General features: G+C 43.9%; 1 protein-coding gene across 1 annotated transcript in view; it reads left to right on the top strand.

Moving 5' to 3' along the window:
• vps53 (VPS53 subunit of GARP complex) overlaps positions 1 to 15963 on the top strand; it is a 293849-nt gene that overhangs the window by 238085 nt on the left and 39801 nt on the right. The window contains exon 19 of the mRNA XM_078224778.1: positions 7104 to 7173. Coding sequence (XP_078080904.1) covers positions 7104 to 7173 — 70 coding nt within the window. The remainder of the gene's footprint in view (positions 1 to 7103; positions 7174 to 15963) is intronic.

Here is a 15963-nt window from a genome sequence, read left to right as displayed (position 1 = left end):
TTCATTGGCGATCTTGCCTTCAGTCATCTCAGCTCTGGAATTCCTTCCCGAAACCCAAACTCCACTTTCTTCGCTTTTAAGATTTTCCTTAAATCCTACAGGCAGCACGGTGGCATAGTGGTTAGCACTGCTGCCTCACAGTGCCAGGGACCCGGGTTCGATTCCTGGCCTTGGGTTACTGTCTGTGTGGAGTTGCACATTCTCCCCGTGTCTGCGTGGGTTTTCTCCGGGTGCTCTGGTTTCCTCCCACAAAGATGTGTGGGTTAGGTTGATTGGCCATGCTAAATTGCCCCTTAGTGTCAGGGGGTTAGTAGGGTAAATAAGTAGGGTTATGGGCATGATGTGGAGTTGCTGGCTTTGGACTAGGGTAGGCACAGTAAGAAGTTTCACAACACCAGGTTAAAGTCCAACAGGTTTATTTGGTAGCACGAGCTTTTGGAGCGCTGCCCCTTCATCAGGTGATGAAGGGGCAGTGCTCCGAAAGCTCGTGCTACCAAATAAACCTGTTGGACTTTAACCTGGTGTTGTGAGACTTCTTACTCGGGTTATGGGGATAGGGCCTGGGTGGGATTGTGGTCGATGCAGACTTGATGGGCCGAATGGCCTCCTTCTGCACTGTAAGGATTCTATGGATTCTACCTCCTTCACCAGTCACAACGTCTCGTACATCTCAGCATCAGTTTTTCTGTGTGGTTACTCTCTTGTGAAGCACCTTGGGATATTTGACTATGTTAAAGATGCTATGCAAATGTAAAGTTGTTGTTGACCCTCTTGGCTTCTGTCTGTAATGGCAAGCCAATCGAATTAGGTGTAAGAGTACATTATCATCTTTCTAGCTTATTTTCTGAATCTGTGTTGGCTAGGGCTCCCAAAAAAACACGATCCTGTGATCTGCTCCTAACCGAGGCCGACCAGAGGACCCAAGAGAGATCCAAAGGATAGTCCAGAGGTTTGAAGGTCGGCCTGCTTCTTAATTTTACGCCTCTTGCCGAGATCCTGGAGTCCAATCGCAGCCTCCTCAGTTGTCTGCCTCCATTGGCAACGAGAAGGTCGTGATCAGCATGGCCAGCCTAACATCTACAGGCCAAGGCTCGGGAAGTCCAGCGACCCTGGGCTGTGCAGGATTAGTGGACCTCGGGTTCCCACACTCTCGTCTGTCACTTGGGCCCCGGAGGGGGGGACTCTGAAAAATCAGCCCTTGAATGTCAACAGAGAATTAGACTAAAAGGGCATCACACTCCGGCTTCTGACATTCACATTATGCCGAGGCAAGAGCCTTTGGTTAATGAGCAGCTGTGGGAATTCTGTCTGGAATTCCTTTCTACTCCGAAGGCCAATTGTAACATTTCAGTGGTTGCACTGGCAGAACTGTATAGTTTTTTTCCAAAGTCTACAGTTTTTTTAATGTTGGAACTGGGATTTCTCCATTATTTAGCAGCTCTCATTTTTACGTCCAAGGCCTTCTCGTTATATAATTGTTTTAAGTAATAGTTGATATTTGATCACCCTACGTTCCATACTCAGTTTTCTAATTGGAGGCCTGGGGGCCAATTTTCACTTCGGGAAATTGGTATTGACTGGGAGAACAGAATCTAAAATTGTGGCCAGTGGCCTGACTTGCCCTGTTACCCCCTTGTTACTTTTTACTTTTCATAGGGGCCTGCTGCTGAGCGACTATAACACCTCCCTGAGCCAAGCCAGAGGCCTCTCTCCTGTACAGTTTTAAAGGGAATTACAGACAAGCATTGTGACCACGTGCCCTGCCTGTGCGTACCAGCTTTCCGACCTAAAGACAGTGGAAAGTTTCAAAAACTGGCTTCATACTTTTTTTGTTCAACCGTGGACTTTTAAGCTGAATTGCCTGTTTTCTGTGCTGTAGATGCTTTACAGTGCCTTGTAAAATAGGGCAGAGCAGGCGGTTTGCATTTCCTTTCTGGCTTCATTGCTTTGAGCTGAAGAAACTACAAGCTTCAGATTCCATATAACCCAGTGACATGATCCTGACCTCCACAAGGATGAAATGCGCGCCCGGGCACAAGAAAACCATTTGAGTTCATAGAATCCCTGCAATGCAGAAGGAGGCCATTCAGCCTATCGAGCCTGCACAATCCCACCCAGGCCCTACTTCCGTAACCCGTCATACTTACCCTACTAATCTCCCTGATACTAAGGGGCAATGTAGCATGGCCAATCCACCTAACCTGCACATCTTTGCACCGGAGCATCCGGAGGAAACCCACGCAGACATGGGGAGAATGTGCAAACTCCGCACAGACAGTGGCCCAAGCCGGGAATTGAACCCAGATGCCTGGCGCTGGAAGGCAGCAGCGCTAACCACTGTGCTACCGTGCCGGGTCATAAGTTCATGTGGGTATGTCCACAAAGCTGCTCATTCCAGTCTCTGGCTGTTTCATCATTTGATTAGTGTCCAACCTTTGAGGTGTGTTGAGCGGCATTTGCAACGATTTAATTTAAAATATACACACATAAAGGCGACGAGCAGAGTTGGTGCTTTGTGCTGTTCACCAGCCTGGTGGCTTGTCCCTTGTTCTAAGTGAACTGAAGATCCAGGACTCAGCGATGGGCAGCTCCCTCTACTGCAGAAGTAATCGGAAACACTGTTTGCATTAACAGTGACCCTCGTAGCCCAGTGCAATGACTAAATAACTACAAGCCTCTATTTAATTCTTTGCTCTCGTGTTTCCTCCATCACTTTTTTTTTTCTGAGCCGGGGTTGAAGGTAAAGGAATGTTCTTTTTTTTTTCGTATAAGTCTCTGCAGCCTGACAACCCCACCTCCACCCACTCAAAAATTCCACGGGGAATACAATTTTTCCTTTCTGTTTTGCATTCTCTCTACCTCTTGAATGAGGCCATTCACTGTGAGGAAGAACCGCATTCACAAAGACTTTCGTTGCCAAAAAAGCACAATAACAATCGGCCAAATTCCAAGTAGAAACTTCAGAGACCCTAAACCACACTTACTCAGGTCAGCGCCCGCAGTGCGTCCAATTAATTCCCTTTCACATTAAGAAGCAACACGCAGCCTTAATACCTGACCAAAACTTCACAATGCTCCTCATAATGTCACAAGGAGCAAATTGTCTGATGAACAATGCCACAGGAGTTCTCCTCGCTGCACAATGAAACCGTGATATGCACGAAGCTTACGTTTTTAATCACTTGTTTTGACATGTGATCTTACACATGTGTGCTGCTAAAGTGATAATGGGGTTAAAGATGTGTTACCACTGAGTAATGTGTGGCAGAAATAGACCAGTCTTATGTCTGTAATCTCCTACTTACAGTATTTACAAATCCTGTTGACCTTGAGGTCCTCTGCCGCTGGTATATTATGGTCCATAACTGAAAAGAAAGATACAGTGGAACCTGTCCCTCTGGGAACATTTGATTCAATGACCACCTGTCTCAAGCAGTTAGCTTGCCTTGGGCCCATTTGCTTTATAGTTTAATTAATGTTTTGAGGATTACAATAGCAAAACAGTGTTATTTTTGGGATGTTAATGTTGTCTTACTTTAAACTTACTTCAGAATTTTTTTGTGGAACTTAATAGATCTTTCCAGAAAACCAGCAGAGTTTTAAGTCATTAAGTTGATTTTTCTCTACACCCTAGCTATGACTGTAACACTACATTCTCCATTCACTCCTTTCCTTCTCTGTGGATGGTATGCTTTATATAGCGCGCAAGAAACAATACTTTTCACTATATACTAATACATGCGACAATAATAAATCAAATCAAAAACATTTGATTCATCCTGCACTGAGACTGGAAGACATTTCGTTCCCTGAATTCTCCGCCCTCTTCAAGCTTTTAATTGTTCTTTTCCTCAATATCTCATTCAGCCAGAAACAGATCTTCTTGACGTGAGGAATTCACTGATTGCTTCTCCATGTCATCTCCACTGATAACTTTTTACACTTATCTTCTCTGGCTAATATGTGTTAAACGAGGAAATAATATAATTCTTAACAGTGATGATCCATCAAACTATGTGCCCCAAACAGAGAGAGAGATCTGTCTGAAGTCATTAGTGTCCCATAAAGTTTTTCCAGCTCTTTCCTTACTCTCAAACGTGCTCTACTGTAGATAAATCTGACTTTTTTGGCTTACCTTTCTTCTCCAATTTTAATATTGATTATTTTGCTTCATTGTTCCTCTATATCAGCATTTAAGACCATAAGATATAGGAGATGAATTAGGCCATTCAGCCCATCGAGTCTGTTCCGCCATTCAGTCATGGCTGATATGATTCTCATCCCCATTTAAGCGTACTTAAAGGAGTGGTCCCACCATGGTGTTCACATTGGATGTTAACAATTACATCCTGGGTGGAATTTTCCTGTCCTACCTGCACACAAATCGTAGTGGGCAGGAGCGGACCGTGCAACGGTCAATTGACCTCAGGCAGGAATTTCCAGCCTTGGGGCGAGTGTGGCCGGAAAATCCCGCCAGTTGAGTCTAAAGCTGTGGCTTATTGGTGTCCCCTGACTTGGTAGCTGCCAGAAGAGTACATACTGGTCAGAACCGAATTAAATCAGGTTCTTGTTGCTGTTGCCCATTCCTCTTAAGCCACCTAGCGTGCCGTAGATGTCGGCCTATAAGTCGACCTTTGAAGCCTCGGCAAACCCTCTAAAAACAGGGGTAGACTTGATCGCCAAGGATAAAAGTGAACCACAGGTCGCGGGTACAGGTGATGCCATCATCATCCACACACACAATGAGCGTGTCTTAAGCTCCCCACATACCTTCACAACACAGCCCCTACAACCCCTGTTGTCTATCTGTGCCTTTGCGTCCAGTTAAAAGGCACTCGTAAGTAAATCATGCATTTCTGGGGTGAAAACAGTAAGGCCGACTACTAATTTGAGAATAGCATGTCGTGGCTGAGGTCTGTCGACGCATCTGCCAGCAAAACCATGGCCTGGATAAAAGGGGTTGTCACAATACGCCATGATTTACAGTAGTTAAAAGTGAATTAAAAACAATGTGAAGGAATGATCAACCCTTTTACTTCAATGTTTTAACATTATAGTTTTTTTCCTACTGGATCTTGTACTAAAGGAATAGCGGCGACTATCTCCCTCCTCCTCGAGCAGTTCCTCCATACTGGTCCCTTGCCTCATAAATTTTATGAATCCGCCTCATGTTTTTCCTATCCTGAAGTTATGTTCTGCTGTAGAGAAATCTGACTTTATTGGCTTAACTTTTCTCCTCCAATTTTAATATTGATTAATCGTTCCTCTGTATCAGCATTGAAGCGTGCTTGACTCGAGGGCTGGTCCCACCATGGTGTTCACATTGGATGTTAACAATTACATCCTGAGTCTAAAGCTGTGGTTTATTGGTATCCCTGTTTTTAAAAAAAACTTCTGATTTACTCGCTGCCAGAAGAGTACGCACTGGTCCAGGTAAACAGTTATTGATCAGAACCGAATTAAATGGCCCTCCTGGAAAAAAGATGGTGGGCGGGATGATTTGGTCTGGTTCGCCCCACTCTGCTGCCAGCGAGAATGGAGAATTTGCACTCAGCCAAAACTCCGTTACTGCAGAGGGACCGGAGAATCCCAGCCGGCGATGAGACCGGAGGCTTTTGGCAGTTATCTGCTTCAATGAAAACAGAAAATGCTGGAAAGACTCAGTGGGTCTGGCAGCATTTGTGGAGAGGGAAACAGAGTTAACGTTTCAGGTCTGTGCCCTTTCTCATGTATGTGCTTTGATACTTTTGTGTTGGCTTAATTACAGTGTCCTGGTTCATCATAGAATCCCTACAGTGCAGAAGGAGGCCATTCAGCCCATCGAGTCTGCACCGACCACATCCTGCCCAGGCCCTTAGCCCTATAACCCTACTTATTTACCCGACTAACCCCCTGACACTAAGGGGCAATTTAGCATGGCCGATCAACCTAACCCGCACATCTTTGGAATGTGGGAGGAAACCGGAGCATCCGGAGGAAACCGTCGCAGACATGGAGAGAACGTGCAGACTCCGCACAGACAGTGACCCAAGCCGGGAATCGAACCAGGGTCCCTGGCACTGAGAGGCAGAAGTGCTAACCACGGTGCCACCCTGTAATCTGTATCAGATTACCTAATGTTGAATTGCAGGTGTTTCTGCACCCCTTAATTATAATCTGTGTGGTACCAGAAAGGCTTCGACTGTGCAGTTTGGTTTATTTATTTAAATGTCTTTTTTTTTGGCACATTCTTTTATAGTTCCTCCCTTTCCAGTTTTCTACAGATCCCAGTATCATGCATGACTTGCTGGCCTTGTAGGATAAACAGCTGGCAATCTTGCTCCCAATCCTTCTACTCTTGTCACTTCAAGCCATCTGCTTTAACATTTCAAGAACTAATGCATTGTTGCTGTAAATCTGATGCCGTGTTTCTTGGTCCCATTTCTTCAATCTGTTACTGCACACCAAAGATATTGATCCTTGGTTCGGTGATCATCTTGTATCCTCATCATACAGCTGTGCAACAGGGCGTGGGCAATGTTAATGACAGATGTGGAGGGAGCACTTGACTAAATCCTGCCAGTATAACTGACATTAGGAACTCAAGCAATGGCCTCGTGGTATTATCACTGGACTATTAATCCAGAAACACAATGTTCTGGGGACCCGGGTTCGAATCCCGCCACGGCAAATGGTGGAATTTGAATTCAATAAAAATAAATATCTGGAATTAATAATCTACTAATGACCCTGAAACCATTGTCAATCATCGGAAAAACCCATCTGGTTCACTAATATTCTTTAGGGAAGGAAATCTGCCGTTCTTGCCTGTCTGGCTCCAGAGCCACAGCAATGTGGTTGACTTTCAGCCGCCCTCTGATATGGTCTAGCAAGCCACTCGGGTCAAGGGCAATTAGGGATGGGCAATAAATGCTGGCCAGCCAGCGACACCCATGTCCCATGAACAAAAAACAAACCACATGGGTGTGAAACTGCATCTTTGCTGCTCCCATGCAGTCCCAAAAATAAATTTCCCCTTTTTCAAAGCCGAGGCAGATATTTTATTTCTGTTCAGACTTTCTATTTCAGAATGTGACATCTGATGCTTCTTTTTAATTACACAGCTCCTTCATTCCGAAGTTTATCAACCATCTCTTCAAGTGCAAGCCAATCAGTATGGTGGGCGCAGAGCAGGTAAGAATTTTAGTGTCTCCGTGGAATTAATGTTCTTGGTAAAATAACTTCTGTAAATATTTGCGTCATTGGTTAGTTCAAACAGATTTAAACATTCGTTTTGCCTTTTGATCAGAATGCTGGACTCCCAGCTGGATCCTGAATTTGGATCTTTCAGTTGGATGGGTTCAATCTGTCCTTGGCTAATCAAATAGATTGGCACAGTGGTTCGCACTGTTGCCTCACAGAGCCAGGGACCCAAGTTCGATTCTCGGCTTGGGGCACTGTCTGTGCGGAGTCTGCACCTTCTCCCCGTGTCTGCGGGGGTTTCTTCCCGGTGTTCCGGTTTACTCCCACAGTCCAAAAGACGTGCTGTTTAGGTGTATTGGCCATGCTAAATTCTCCCTCAGTGTACCCGAACAGATGCCGGAGTGTAGCAACTCGGGGATTTTCACAGTAACTTCATTGCAGTGTTAATGTAAGCCTACTTGTGACACTGATAACTAAACTTCAACTTTTAAATTGGACTGGGTGCCTGAGTTCAGGAATTTATTGTACACAAAGTTGTATCAATTAGGAGCTGGCATTTAAACTGGAATAGTTATATTTCAAATAGATTTTTCTATCTGGCAAGAAGATTAGGCTTGTATCCCATCCATCTTGTTGTCAATGCTGTTAGAAACCAGATCAGAAATTCCAAAGTATATTATGAAGTTAATCTCGACCCCAACTTATTTTGGTTTTGGCATGAGTGAGAGCATAAGATGTTTCACTCCAGGTGTGATTCTGATGACCAGCTAGGAAGCTTTTATTAACACAAACTTTATTTAACAACACAGTTAAAATATAACAAAAATAATTAACATAACTTTTACCAATTGAAATGCTTAAACATGACAAGGTATAATTCTTAACAGCTAGCTATCTCTGTAGTCCCAATTTAAGCAATATCCCCACAGACCATACCTCCCTCTTCAGAATCAGTTAGCCCAAAAAAAAAGGCTCATGTATGTGCTAGATTTCCAGCCTTTTAACCCCTCTGGACAGTGATATAGAAAGACATGTGTCTTCTGGCTCCCATACAACAGCCTCCAGAGAAAGATCTATCTTCAACCAGCAGAACTTTAGAGAAAGAGACTTATTTTCTGGTAGATTCCAGTCTCCAGATCCAGAGAGAGACAGAGACACCGAGAACTACGTCTCTTTAACAATTCCCAGCAGTATCTGTCATGGTTTCTCTGTGTAAGCCTAGTTTCACCCAGTCACATGATTTTTCCTGCCAATCAACCTAATCAAGTCCCACTCTGAAAAACTCCAGGGAAAAACACTAAAATGACTTGGCATTAGCCAAGATTAAAACAAACATTCCAGCAATTAGGACCAATTATGCTTCTGCAGCATCAATGTGTGCACTGCCAATTATAAACAAAGCGGCACCGGGCAATTGAATTGACTACTGAAAAAAAATCCTGCACAAGAAACATGACACAAATACATTTTTAAAGGCACAGTATCATCACAATGCAAATCCAGTTCCCATAGGGGAAAGGATGTTTTCCTAACTCATTCAACATAAATGACGTTATTACAGTGTGTCTGTTATGTCTTCTAGCTCCCGTAAGTTAGAAATAATCACAGTTCAAACTCAAAATGTTGGAACATCATCGAGTGCATTTCTTGCACCTCTCCATGTGGCTCATCGACTGATATGTTGTTACTCGGCATATGATGGCAGTGTGACGGAGGCACCCTGGGATAGATATTTACATCGTAATTAGTTCCTGTTTGTTTTAGAATAATGTAACAGTGTCAGAATGATGGACCATGAGTGAAATGCAAATGTTCATAGCATTGTTAGTGGGCATAATTCTTTTAAGCTATGTTGGGCAAAATACTATACTCCAACCTCCCACCCGGATTTCCCACTGATGTCACCCCCACGCCACTGGGAAACCTGGGGGAGGAGGTGCGCTGCCAGTGGGATCTTGCCACATGAACGGCCAGAGAAGTTCCCCCTACGTTAGATCTGCTGTGTGATTGGTGATGCTACTAGATACCAAAAGCAGACGAGCGCAGACTGCTTTTTTTTCATAGTACAGAAATGACTGGAAAGGGTCAAATCTTCACTCCTGAGGCAGGTGCAGAAAATTCCCCACTCCAGAAATCTCCCTGGGCAGGTAGATTCTCCAGAAACAGTGTGTGGCTGTTCCAGTGAGAACAAACCGAGTTTCTCCAACCTCTCCTCATAGCTAATGCCCTCCATACCAGGCAACATCCTGGTAAATCTTTTCTGTACCCTCTCCAAAACCTCCACATCTTTCTGGTAGTGTAGCGACCAGAATTGAACACTATATTCCAAGTGCGGCCTAACTAAGGTTCTATGAAGCCGCAACATGACTTGCCAATTTTTTTAACTCAATGCCCCGGCCGATGAAGGCAAGCGTGCCGTATGCCTTCTTGACTACCTTCTCCACCTGCATTGCCACTTTCAGTGACTTTCAGTAAAAAAAAAAGCAGAGTCTTACGGAAACTGAGAACGACTGAAAAATTCAGAGGTACAGAGGGATGAGTCACAAAAGGTTAGTGTCCAGGTACTGCATGGAGTCAATACAGCTTCTTGAATTCTGTCCTTTATTCTGGGAGGAAAGGGACATAAAAGTAAGGATGTTGCGCTTCTTCTTGCCCCGCCCCTAGGTAAAATGTGGGTGCCAGGTTGTGGGGTGGGACTTCCGAATCCTGTACTCCGGCGCCAGTTTGGCTGAGGGGGCGGAGCCCTTCCCGCCTAGGGAAAATTCAGGCCCAAGCGTGTAAACTTGAAAAGATGACTGTATCAGCATCAATAGTTTTCATTACGCATGGTGTGCAAAACACAGAAGGTAGCCATTCCTTCTCCTGGATTTGTGAATGGGAGATGGGAACAATCATCCCCTTGTTTCCTTTGTTATGCAGTCAGTGGAGTTCACTGGAGCCGGCTTTTCTTTCTTGCAGCTGCACTTTGTAATATTCCACCAAATTTAAGCTCACGTAGACAATAAATATTGGTTTGATTTTTTTGCCATAAATGCAACCATTCTCTGGCAGAGCCACCTGTTTTCTTGTACTTAGTTGTGAGACTTGGGTTCAGGTTCGACCGACGGAAGGAGTTAAAAGCCTTTGGTCACGGATGGAAATCAAAAGGCGCAAATGAAATAAATTTAAGCCATCTCGGTGAAGCCCACTGAATTTGTCATTTACAGGAGAAATATTCCTAAGATACAGGACATCTATTAGTTTTTTAAAAATATCTTTGCTGCATAAGGCTCCACACATACTGGTTGCAGTATAGCAGGAATGCTTTTTCTGGGCAACAAACACATCCAACGATATATTTTTTATTAACCTACTTGAATTTTTTCCATTATATGTGTGTGCAAAATTCTTACTCGGTAATGTTAGTATAGTCCTTCGTTCAGAGGTAAATGGGACAATAAACTGATAAAGCCAAAGGGCTAAACAATTTTGAGATCTACCTACAGACTATGGGTGCAGCTGTTTAGACGATCATAGTGCTGCATATCTGTAGGTCTTTCTGTTTGCTTGTAACAGCAACATTCTTTGTGTGAACTGTGTGGTGGAGGGATTGGCTTTCAACAGCTCAGCTGTTGACTATGGCTACAGCTGTTTATGGACAGTTCCTAGTGTTTTTATAGTGGAGAATTCTGACTACGTCGTTACAATCCTGTCGATTTAATTTCATGAGCCACTGATACCTAAGGCGTGATTTCACGCAGGTATAAGTCTTAATTCGGAATTTGTAAACCCCGAAGAAATGGAAAGTTTGATTTTTTTCCCTGTTCATTTTAATTTAAAAAAATAAGGAAAGGAAAGTTTATTTATTAGTCACAAGTAAGGCTTACATTAACACCGCAATGAAGTTACTGTGAAATTCCCCCAGTCGCCACAGTCCGGGTCAATGCACCGAACCAGCACGTCTTTCAAAATATGGGAGGAAACCGGCGCACCCGGAGGAAACCCACGTAGACACAGGGAGAACATGCAAACTCCACACAGACAGCGACCCAAGCTGGGAATCGAACCCGGGTCCCTGGTGCTGCCGTGCCGCGCCATAATGCCTATGGAATCACGTATCTACGTTCAGACTTGGGCTTTTCAAAACCTAATCCTGCTGAGCTCAATAGTAGATGGTTTTTAATAGGACAGGATTTTTTTAAAGTCGCTTGTCACAAACGCCATTGATCGCTCATCTATGTCACAGCCACACGTCAATATCAATATCACGTTAACCGATCTCAATTACACTAACCATGGGCTGCTACGTTTGCTCTCACCACCCCTGGTCTAAGGAGGGGAAAATTTGGGATCCCATCCCTGATTGATGGCCAATTGCTGGATAATGATGCTGGGTCAGGAAAGACTTAATTGGCGTGCCCTGTGTCTGGGTCAGTCATTCGGAGTGGCCACTTGGATAAGGTTCTAGTGGTGTTCAGCTAAGGATTTGATTTATTATTGTCACATGTACTATGATACAGTGAGAAGTATTGTTTCTTGCACGCTATACAGTCAAAAACATACCGTACAGGGGGAGAGGGTGGCACAGTGGTTAGCACTGCTGTCTCACAGCGCCAGGGACCCGGGTTCGATTCCCGGCTTGGGTCACTGTCTGTGCGGAGTCTGCACATTCTCCCCGTGTCTGTGTGGGTTTCCTTCGGGTGCTCCGGTTTCCTCCCACAATCCAAAAGACGGATTGATTAGGTGCAGTGGCCACGCTAAATCCTCCCTCAGTGTACCCGAACAGGCGCCAGAGTGTGGCGACTTGGGGATTTTCACAGTAACTTCATTGCCGTGTTAATGTAAGCCGACTTGTGACACTAATAAATGAACTTTAAGAAGGAAAAGGAGAGGGTGCAGAATATAGTGTTGCAGTTACAGGTAAGGTGAGGAGAAAGACCAGCCTTGTAGATGATCGGACCATTCAAAAGTCTGATTACAGCAGGGAAGAAGCTGTTTTGAATCTGTTGGTGCGTAATCTCAGACTTTTGTATCTTTTTCCTGACGGAAGAAGGTGGAAAAGTTGGAACAAGGAGGAAAGACATTGGAGAGAACAAGTCATCTGTTTGCAATAAGCCTTTAGAAAAATGTATTAGCTGCATCAATTCTATGGCGGAGATGTCAAATAAATGCCTTTTTTTTAAAAAGTCTAAACGAATTAACTTGCAACTTCTGCTCTGCTGAGGCTTTTCTTTGTGTAATATGTATTGGAGTTACCTGCGGAATATCAGTAAAGCTGAGGTTTTATTAAACAGTGGGACAACATTCATTCCTACTGGATTTTAATGTGGATGGGATGGAGCTGCCAGCAAGTTTGCTCGTTCATCATCTTTGGCCAATGACAGCTCAAATTACTCCTACCTCTAAAAGGGACAGTGGGAGCCAGGATTAAGATGATTTTCTTGTTCGAGGCAAAAGTTTGAGTGAAAAGTTAGATCAGGAGCGGCGAATCACCTTCCGATTGGCCACGTACTGTGACAGAATCACAGTTCTGGGTTCGCTGTGGTTGGGAGAGATGCAGCTTATCTATAGTGTGATCAGCAACGGTGAGCTTTCCTCCTCTTCTAAACTGACTGGCAAAATATACCATGTAAAGTAAAGAATTCTAGTCCAACGGTGCCACCAATTCCAGCCGGGACCTGTTGTGTGCACACATCTTTCTATGCAGCAAACTAGTCTGGGAATAAGGTTTAAAGTTTATTTATTCGCAATATAACCTGGGCCTGATAGTTTATGTTTGAAGTTTATTTATTAGTGTCAGAAGTAGGCTTACATTCACACTGCAATGAAGTTACTGTGAAAATTCCCTGGTCGCCAAACACCTGTTCGGGTTACACTGAGGAAGAATTTAGCACGGCCAATGCGCCCAACCAGCACGTCTTTCAGACTGTGGGAGAAAACCGGAGCACCCGGAGGAAACCCACGCAGACACGGGGAGAACGTGCAAACTCCACACAGACACTGACCCAGACCGGGGATCGAACCCGGGTCCCTGGCGCTGTGAGGCAGCAGTGCTGACTACTGTGCCACTGTGCCACCCATATGGAGTAAATGGGGCAACATCATGTGAACTATTGGCCTTTGGCCTTCCAGTAGTGCCACGAGCAAGGAAGAATAGTCATTCTATCAGCCCATGCCACCTGAGCTATAGTCTACAGATCAGGTTTTTAGAAGTTTAAATTTACTTAGCCTCGAATTCTCCAGCCCAAAAAACAACAAAACACAATGCTTCACGAATGCACTGCTGAAAATGCTGATCTTTGGCCAACATGTAGGGACATAGTAGAAAGCTCATACTTGAGGTTGAACGCTTTCCAGAACCTTTGGATGCTCATCTCGCTGCAAAGGCTGCAACGTGAGAAAAAAGGAAAAATGGCTGGATTGGCATAAAGCTGCCAAATAAATATCTGTGTTGGGTAATCAACCATCCCCCCCCCCTTCCCCAACTTTCACCCTAACCCCTGAGACAACGGACATCAAAAGAAATCTTTAACAATTGAATAAAGCTATCACTCACAGTTGGGTTCAAAGATATAAGGCTAGTTTCCCAGAACCTGTTTCTAGCCATCCTCCAACTTTGATCTCAAACCTGTTTCCTTTAGGTAATTTTTAGCAGACGTTTGGAGAATTACCAGGTGAATACCTACACTGCAAAGCAAGCAAACATAGCAACAAGTTAACGTTTGCCAGATTCTATAGATCAATTACTCGGCAGAGAGTTTATGAGGAAGTTTTTGTGAAGCATGACCCTAACAGCATTGTAATTAAAATTTATGAATATGAAATCAAAGACATATCCTCTCATCATGCTATTCTCTAATAGGATTTATCTACACAAACTCGTTCTCATTCTGTTTTCCCCACTGACTTTTGTACATTTCTTTTTCAAACGCTTATCCTTTTTCTTTTTGGTTGATTATCTGCTTCAAAAAAATATACATAGTGCACTCAAATAAGAGCAGAAGATGCTAGGAATACTCAGCAGGTCTGGCAGCATCTGTGGAGAGAGAAACAGAGTTAACGTTTCAAGTCTGTGTTCTGGCAAAAGGTCACAGAACTCAAACGCTGTTTCTCTGTCTGCACCTGCTGCCAGACCTGCTGAGTGTTTGCACCATTTTCTGTTTTTATTCCAGATTTGTGGCATCTGCAGTAGCTTGCTTTGCATGTTGTGTACGCTCCCTATTCTAATTATACCTTTACATGGAAAATATCACTATTCATTTGTGGCAGCACAGTGTCACAGTGGTTCGCGCTGCTGCCTCACAGCGCCAGGCTCCCGGGTTCAATTCCGGCCTCGGGTCACTGTCTGTGCGGAGTTTGCACGTTCTCCCCGTGTCTGCGTGGGTTTCCTCCGCATGCTCCAGTTTCCTCCCACAGTCCAAAGATGTGCAGGTTAGGTTGATTGGGCATGATAAATTGACCCTTAGTATCAGGGGGATTAGCAGGGTAAATGCGTGTGGTAATGGGGATAGGGCCTGGGTGGGATTGCTGTCGGTGCAGGCTCGATGGGCCGAATGGTCTCCTTCTGTACTGTAGGGATTCTATTCTGTGATTCTATTTCATTTCACTCTTAACCTCGAGCTGATTCCCAGTTGTTACTAACTCACCAACTCGTGAAGTAATCTGTCCCCTCACTTACCCCCTCAGAACATTTCATAACTTTGCAGACCTGTTTGTTTTCCAAAACTTAATCATCTTTGTTCCAGTGAGAAAACCCACATTTTTCAAAACATTGTTTCTTAACTGGAATCTCTCATTCATGGTATTACTCCAGTGAATCTTTGTTGTACGTTTTCCAAAGCCCCAGTATCCTTCCTTTGATTTTTTGATTTGATTTATTATTGTCACATGTATTAGTATACAGTGAAAAGTATTGTTTCTTGCACATTATACAGACAAAGCATACCGTTCATAGAGAAGGAACGAGAGAGTGCAGAATGTAGTGTTATGGTCATAGCTAGGATGTAGAGAAAGATCAACTTAATGCAAGATAAGTCCATTCAAAAGTCTGACAGCAGCAGGGAAGAAGCTGTTCTTGAGTCGGTTGGTATGTTACCTCAAACTCTTGTATCTTTTTCCCGACGGAAGAAGGTGGAAGAGAGAATGTCCGGGGTGCGTGGGATCCTTAATTATGCTGGCTGTTTTGTCGAGGCAGCGGAAAGTGTAGACAGAGTCAATGGATGGGAGGCTGGTTTGCGTGATGGATTGGGCTACATTCACAACCTTTTGTAGTTCCTTGCGGTCTTGGGCAGAGCAGGCTCTTCCTGGTGTCATTCACATTTACTCCTCAACCAACACCTCAGAGCAAATTACCTGGTTATTATCACATTGTGACAGCTGGCCTTCCTACATTCAAACAGACGCTTCAAAAATACTTTGTCATCAGGTGCTTCAGGAAGTTTTGACATTGTGCAAAGTGCTATATATTTGCAAGATTTGTTCTCTTTATATTAGTTGCTTGGGCTCCAGGAATACACATCAACTTAATAAATGCACAGCTTGCAGACTGAGAAGTGTCCAAGAAAAGGAAAATATATTCAATCTTTATCCCTTCTAAAATATAGCACAACCAGCAATTTGAAGTTAAATGCTTGTGACATTTATATTCTTTTGGCAGCAGAACGTGAGGTGTGTGTTTTTTTAAAATAATAAGGAAGAGAGGGACGTGAAAACAATGTTATGAATAATTTTGAAAGAAGTTGGTCAAGTTTTCTTACTCTTTTTGGGAGAAAAAAACCCAGACAAGGGACTCCACGGTGGGTG

Source organism: Mustelus asterias, chromosome 12 (genome assembly GCF_964213995.1).
Source record: "Mustelus asterias chromosome 12, sMusAst1.hap1.1, whole genome shotgun sequence".
NCBI lineage: Eukaryota > Metazoa > Chordata > Chondrichthyes > Carcharhiniformes > Triakidae > Mustelus > Mustelus asterias.
The sequence above is the reverse complement of the archived record's forward strand: the minus strand, read 5'-3'. Positions and strand labels throughout refer to the sequence as shown.